The sequence below is a fragment of the Tupaia chinensis genome, unplaced genomic scaffold (assembly GCF_000334495.1).
Source record: "Tupaia chinensis unplaced genomic scaffold, TupChi_1.0 Scaffold145592_1, whole genome shotgun sequence".
Taxonomy (NCBI): domain Eukaryota; kingdom Metazoa; phylum Chordata; class Mammalia; order Scandentia; family Tupaiidae; genus Tupaia; species Tupaia belangeri.
The window spans coordinates 1,810,873-1,818,381 of NW_006205449.1; the positions used below are offsets into that span (position 1 = coordinate 1,810,873).

At 52.7% G+C, this 7,509-nt stretch overlaps 1 protein-coding gene across 1 annotated transcript in view; it reads left to right on the forward strand.

Annotated features, from left to right (window-relative positions):
- Positions 1-7,509, forward strand: part of DIPK1C (divergent protein kinase domain 1C) — a 30,127-nt gene that overhangs the window by 7,806 nt on the left and 14,812 nt on the right. Inside the window, exon 3 of the mRNA XM_006168123.1 lies at positions 5-28. Coding sequence (XP_006168185.1) covers positions 5-28 — 24 coding nt within the window. The remainder of the gene's footprint in view (positions 1-4; positions 29-7,509) is intronic.

Here is a 7,509-nt window from a genome sequence, read left to right on the forward strand (position 1 = left end):
GAAGAGCCGGCGCATCCTGGCCGCGCTGGTAGGTCCCGCCGCCGCACAGCCCTGCGCCCGCGCTGGGGGCCGGGGCTCCCACACCCTCCGCGCTAGCCTGGCTGCGGCGTCGCTGCGCTCGCTCCACCCCGGGACTCAGGCGACCGGCATCGGCTGGGGTGGGGGACCCCGCCTTGTGCGTGGAATGCTGGAGGCGCACGCCGGGGTGTCCGGAATGGGGACCCACTCGGGTCCTCTGTGAGCGCGCGGGGGGTGATTGTCCCTTTTTCTCCAGAATTGACCCTGTGTCCCTAGACAGAGCCTTCCTGCCGACCCTCTCCCGGCGCCTGAGCCCGACCTCGGAAGAAAGTTTGCGGGTCTGCTGTCCCGAGTCGACGCGCGGCCAGCTCGGGGTGAGGGGCCCGCACCTCTGTCTGCCCGGCCCGCAGCGCTCTAGCCTAGCGGCGCTCTGCGATTCCACTCTGGGTTGCCCGGTCGCCCCCACTTCGCCAGGTCGGGTGCAGGCGGCCGTGGGGCCCTAGCCTCGGGACCCTGAAGCCCAGGCTCTCGGCGCGTTTGGTCTGTGGGAATCCGGGCGGAGCGCGCGGGTGAGCCGATCGCGCTGCGGAGGCGCCGCAGACCTCGGCTCTGGTCCGCAGCTCAAGTCTCGGAACTCGGAAGGCCCGAGTGCCCGCACCGAACCGCTGCTCCTCTGGTCCCGGCATTAGGGAGAGAAAGACTGGCTCCTGCGGACCGCTGCGAGCGCTGGGCCTCAGATGGCCGGGACTCGTGGACTGTTCCTTAGTCTTTCCGTTGGCTGCGGAAGATGGTGCACGGGGGCTTGAGCGGGGTGGGCGTCTCCGGAAGGCAACCCGTGCAAGGGGGATGGCAGTAAGCCCTGCTGCACGATTTCCCTGGGCTGAGCATCTGGCCGAAAAGTGGTGTTTCCTGAAACATCCTTAAGAACACGTGGCAAGTGTTCCGTCCAGTTGCTCGCCCGTGGGTGGGCTGTGTGAAATGGAAATTTTCAAAACGTGGGAGCACGAAGGTTAAAAGGTGCATGATTTTAGAGCGAGATTGGGAAAATTAGACAACGAGCCAAAGAATGTGACAGGTGTGGGGGGCGTGTCCCATTTGCAGGTGAGGCCTCATTGGGGATTGCCCCCATCCACCCCTCCTGGTTGTCACACTGCACTTTAAAAGTATTAAGTTGCAAGAGCATATTGATTTTCTCAATAACCCATCTAAAAATTCACTTTAACTCAGAAATATGTTCCTTCTGTTTGAGATGGACAGATTGATTAAATAAACAAAATTAATAGTTTGGCTAGGATGGAGTGCTTACTTACAAAAAATAATCTTTTAGATTAAAATTAAAAATGAACAGCATTTTTCACTTATTTACCTTTGGTTAAGTGGGGAAGGGCCTAATGAAGATTAAATGGCCTAATACAATTTAAGTAATTGCTCATCATAACTTTCCCAGCATCCTAAGTCATAAATTAAAACCATTCCTGGTTAGATGTTTGCCCACACTTCTTCAGCGGCAGAGATGTGGAATCGATTTTAGTCTGACATGAAGCCGAAGGGATCGGTTCTGCCTCTGAAGGCCCTCAGTCTACCCCCTTGCCAAAAGAACCACTTAAACTACAGCCTCTGCCCTTCTAAAGTTTGTGGGTCGCATCTCAGGTGAACCGCTTTGTCGGCCAACCCTGCTGGGGTTCCGTATTCCTCACGCTCGCTCAGAACCTCTGTCTCCCATGATTCCCGCACTTGTTTCCAGTTTTCGTTTCGAACTCCTAGATGTGAGACCTAGACAGCAGCTCTCCCCAGGACTCTGTGAACTAGAACAGGGTTTAAATCCGACGCAGTCTTCCCAGTCCGCTGGGCTGGCCGAGTTGCTAGGCTGGGCTGGCCCTGTGGCCTCTGAGGACTCGAACTGAATTGAGCCTCTGTCTGCTGGCTCCCTCCACACTTTCCAGTTCATTCTGCCTGGCTTTTATCCTTAATAATAAAACTGGTTGTTATTTTTCTGACTGGCCTCCAGCCTCTCATTAGCTTTCACTCTGAATTCGGGAGCACAGAAGGAACGCCTCTGCCAGCAGAGCCCAAGGGAGAGTCTTTCTGGCAGAGCTGAAGGAGCTGGGGTGGATTCCCACCCTGGAGCGTCTGGTCTGCCAGAGTTCCCTGGCCCAGCCAGGCAGGTGGCATTGCGGCTACTGGGAGCACCTGCTTACGGGTATGCGGTCAGTGGGTATAGCTCAGGAGCCAGTTAGGGGAGGGGGAGCAGAGCCCTGCAGTTGTCCCTATGTCCCACCCCTTTCCTGAGGGAGCCACCCCACAGAAAAGGGTCCCCAGAATGGCCAACTTGCATTGTTCCAAACAAGTCAAGCCCTGGGGCTTTGAGCTTTGGGTTTTTCTACTTCCTTACTGCAGCTTTTCAGCACCTGCTGCAATGAGAAAACAGGTGCCCTGCTGCCGCTGTGCCTGGAGGTCCCTTGAGCTCTGCTTTACAATGTCTTCTGCCAGCAGGCCAAGCCAGGCTGGTGGGCAATGTGCTGGGCTTGACCACTGTAGGCCTGGCTTCTTGGTGGGCAGGGCAGGCCTCACAGAGGCTGGAAGGTGTTTGCTGTGGGCCTCTGTTGCTGCTTAGTCTGGGCAGGTGTTGTGCTAGGAATAATAGATTTATGGGTGTTATTTGATTAATGCCCACAGAAACCTCTGTGAGTTTTTTCTTTTTATAATTCCCATTTTGCAGATGGTCAAACGGAGCCCTAGGGAGACAAAGGAACTGAGCACGCTTCATGTACATGAAGGGGCCAGGCTGTGACCTGGTGTGGTCTGAGAGCAGAGATACCATGACAGTGCATGGTGTCCCAGTGATGAAAACCCCGGGTAGCAGCCGAGTGCACTTAACCCTGAAAGATACCGCTTTCAAAGGCATGTCCACGTTCATACCGGCTGTTACTCATGAGGCTTCGCTGCCTTTGGGCAGGATAGGTCTTGGTACCTGGCCCCAGCACAGCTCCTGCCTTCATTAGGGATTCACTTTTAATGGGGCGGACTTATTTTTCTTCGCTGTGATAGACACTGTTAGGATCCCCGTGGGACGAGAGCACCACGGCACGTATCCAGAAAGATTTCACGGCCGTGAATGACGTTCCGTGTAATAGGGAGAGTGCTCCACTGTGCACCAACTGGTGGTCTGAGTGTGCGGGGCACGGCAGGGCTGCTCGGGGAGAAGCGGCATCACGGAGCCTGGCGGTTCCACACGGGCACTTACCCTCCTTCAGAACCAAACCAGAGAACCCAACCGTGGACGTGACCTCTGAGACTGCCGACAGTTTCCTACACAGAGGTGGACAGGTTTTGGGTGTGCCTGAGAACTGTGCTATGACTGGACAGATACCGAGCAATGACCACAACGGACGCTTCTTAGGGGAGCTGGGACATTCTGACGGAAATGTGCATTTTTTTTTTTTTGAGAAGTTTTTGCTATAGGGCGTGTGCGCTCGCCAGACAGACAGAGAGAGACATAGAGACAGAAAGTGAGAAATCACCCCCCCCCCAGGGGTGATGGTCATGCCACAATCCCTTCTCCTCTCGGGATCTTGAGCATGCACACACACGCACCTGGCGTGAGTTCTAAGCTATCGGGTTCGGGATGCGAACCGTGGTCGACCATGTGGGAATCCAGCGACATAGCCATTACGCTAACTGCTGGTTCCCGGAAATGTGCATTTTGTGTATGTGTGTGTGTGTGTGTGTGTGTGTGTGTGTGTTGGAGGGGATTCGGTAAGTTCATGGAAAAGGCATATTATGAAAAAATTATCCATGAATTTAAACAATTTTTTTGGTACCAAAATATACTTTTATTTATTTTTTTCACAAATTAAATCCTACCAAGACATATCCAGCCCAAAGGCAGTGAAGTCTTTCTCTCTTTTTTTTTTCTTTTTTTTGAGAGGTTTTTGCAATAGGGCACGTACGCTCACCGGACAGACAAAGAGAGACAGAGAGACAGAAACTGAGAAATCACCTCCTAGGGGGGATGGCCATGCCGCAATCTCTTCTCTTCCATTCTCCTCTCGGGATCTTGGGCATGCACACACACGCGCCTGGCATGAGTTCAAGCCGTCGGGTCCAAGACTCAAACCGTGGTTGACTACATGGGAGTCCAGCAACATAGCCATTACACTAACTGCTGGTCCCTGCAGTGAAGTCTCTTGAATAACAATGTGTGGGAACTATTTTTTTAAAAAACGATTACAACCTGTGTATCCATCCAAAGTTAACTCTGGCATCATTCATGTTTTACATGTTTAAAATTCACTTAATCACTGTACGTCTTTCCAGTGCGCACCGTAGTTTTCCCAGGATGAGTACAGTGCATGCTAGTCCGGTTGAAGATACTGTAATATGCATTATCATCAACACAGAGCTTCATTTTTGTGTCTATTAAATGTTTCATTGATTTCATTTCTCTGGCCCCCTCCCTCCCACCCCCTGTATCACCCTCTATTCCCGGCCACTGCTATACTGTCTCTAATAAGTGTGGTGTCCCACCCCCAGCTATTACACCTCCCTGTCTTTCTTTTTGAAGTGTTCTCATGTATATGCACATCCATGAGACGCACAAATCCACTATGAATTTAAGTAATTTGAAAAATACACCAGGGTTAACTACAGTGAGATTTTAAACTTTTTTTGTATTTTCAAATCAGACATCTGTGGATGGCTTTATATGCACATGCATTGGGGTACAACTTTTAACTACCCTTTAATCTTGCAATGTGTTATTAAGCTCACTGTTTTTAAAGAGGCAACATTAGGTCCTTCTCTGTATTTAGCAGAGATGCAAAAAGATCCTTGAACTTACCCTCACACTCCTAGCCAGCCACAGTAGATGAATTTCACTTTCTACATGAGAGGGGAGGAACTGGAATGCCCCGAATACTCCATCCTAAAGGATGAGAAGGAACAGCTCTGCAAAATAGCTGCACTTGGAGGTACTTTTTAGTGTGCATGTTGCTTTAATGTAAATGATTTCGCATGACACACGAACTAACTGGGGGGACTGAACAGTTAGGTTGGGAACCCAAGACCTCGGCTGTGGAAGCTGGTGGCCAGGTCTGGGTTGGGTCACCCCACTCCACTTTCCGCCCTCTCTGAAGCATGGCACCCCAGCAGGTTGCCAGCCGTGGGTCGCACGCTCAGAGGGCGGTGTGCTGATCTTCAGGAAAACAGCCAGAATGAATGCTCCCCTCCTAAGCCACAGGCTGCCTGCCAAGCTCAGCGACTGCACCGTTGTCGGAAATGTCTTGCAGCTCCTGTTTGGGATTGCCCTCCATGTTCACGGGGGCAGATCTCACAAAGATTTCTCTTCGATTTCTATTTGATTTCCCTGATGCAGGACAGTTGTATCTGAAACCTGTGCTGTGGGGACCAGCAGCACAGGCTCACATGGCATGATCTACTGAGAGCTGGCGCCCAGCAGGGAGACAAGAATTCCACTGGTGGGAATTCTCCCTGGGGAAGGTTGACTTGACCTTGCAGGGAAGGACCTGTGTCAGGCAGAGACACGGGGAAAGGGCATTTGTGATAGGACGCCGGCCTGTCTCCTGTGCTGGCTCCCTCTTCACTCCCTTCGCTCTGCACTGCTTCTGTTCTCTGACGACTCACAGCTACCCTGGAACTTTGGGCCTTGGCCCAGGTCATTACCGTTGCTGGACTCCTCCCTTACTCCTCCTCTGCTAGGCAGACTTCTAATTGGTCCTTCGAAATTGAGCTTAGCTGCAGCTCCACCAGAAAGAAGCCCCCAGCCCTACACTCACTCAAGACTAGGCCTGAGAGGGAGCTGGTGCCAAGACCATGCAGGCCGGGTGCTGTGCTGGGGCCAGGCACCAGGGACCATGCATGGCCTTCTCAGCTCTCCTGTGACACAGCATTGTTTTACAGACGTGGAAACAAGCCACGCCCTCGTAAGCAGTAGAGTCCGGAAGCAAACCCTGCTCCGAGGCCAGCCCTCATGGGGATCACACCTCAGATGCCGTGGTCTGACGTCACTTAGGAGTTTCGAGGGCAGCCACCTCTGATCTACACACTCCGAGCCTGGTGGTCGTAGTCACGTGTGCTCAGGGCTGGCCTGCAGCCGCGAGGAGTTGGAAAGCTGGTGCTGTCCCTGTTTGCATGGCAGGTAGGGCTGAAGCCCCAAGGGCCTGCATACCCTGGCTGGCACAGTGGTGTGGTGCTGGCTCCTGGCCTGAAGGGCTATCTCATGGCAGGGGGGGGTGTCGGCTCAGTTCAGGCAAGAAGAATGAGGACCCTGGCACCTTAGTCACGTCCTCCTCACGCTCGTGCTCATGGGCAGGTGGGAAACGGCACTGCGGTTGGGTCAGAGCTCAGGACTTGCGTCTGGCTGACCAGGCCGTCTCCACTTCTCCCCCGGGCCTCCTGCTCAGCTGTGGCCAGAGCCACATGTTCCCTGCACTCCCCTCCCCGTGCTCCAGGGCTGTGGCCTCCCAGTTCAGGACCACCCCCACCTGGTGCGATCACCTGCCTTTCCCTCTTTTTAAATTCTGTCCTGCATTTCATGCAAGAGCACTTAAAAAAGAGTTTATTTCTTACATGAGAAAGAAACAGAGAGACAGAGACAGACAGACAGATACCCCTGACAGGGCCTTCATGCCTTGACCAGCCTCAGCCAGCCAGGGTCACAACCATGAACAGGCATGCACACTCGACAGTGCAGGGAGACCTCGAGGCTCGAACCCATGGCCTCCCCACATGGCTTGGGCATCATGGGGCAGCGTGTTACTACCGTGCCACTGAGGCGGGCCAAAAGCACTTTGATTAGATTACATATGCACCAACACTATAGAAATGTTTATGGAACTAAATCAAATCATTTTGGAGATCATACTTACAGGGACTTTGTAATTTAAAAGGAAACCAGGTGAAAAAATCGCTGCATTTTCTTATCAGATTTAGTATAGAGACATACAACTTTGAACATATCAGATAAAGTCAGGAAGAAAAACCTACAGGTTAGAATAGCACCCCGTCCTGTTTCTGTCACTCACACCTTCCGGCCCCCGGCGTCTCTGCTGCCGCTGCCCTCACCTCTCCTCTCCTGGCTGCCCTGGAAGGGCTCAGAGGAGCCTGCACAGTGGCTTTCTGGGAGGGCAATATGGAAACAATGACAAGTGGGGTGGTTGACACGGGGGTCCTGACCCTTCCATGCTCTCTTCGTCACCCACAGCATGGGAAAAGGGTGCCAGAGTTATGGCCAAAGAATGGAATTTTACCAGATTCTGTTGAGTTAAATTCCAAACTGAGCACAGCATGCTGATGGTTTCAAGCATGTTTAAAATGGTTGCAAGGGTGTGTATCAATACAGCTTTATTATGGGTGGAGGTTTTCCAAAGGCAAACAGCAGCCCGCGGCAAACCGGAGGCATGCACTGGAGGAAGAACCAGGCTTCTGACTTTGTACCTACAGCTCTGTCACTCGCATCATTGTGTTTGGCAG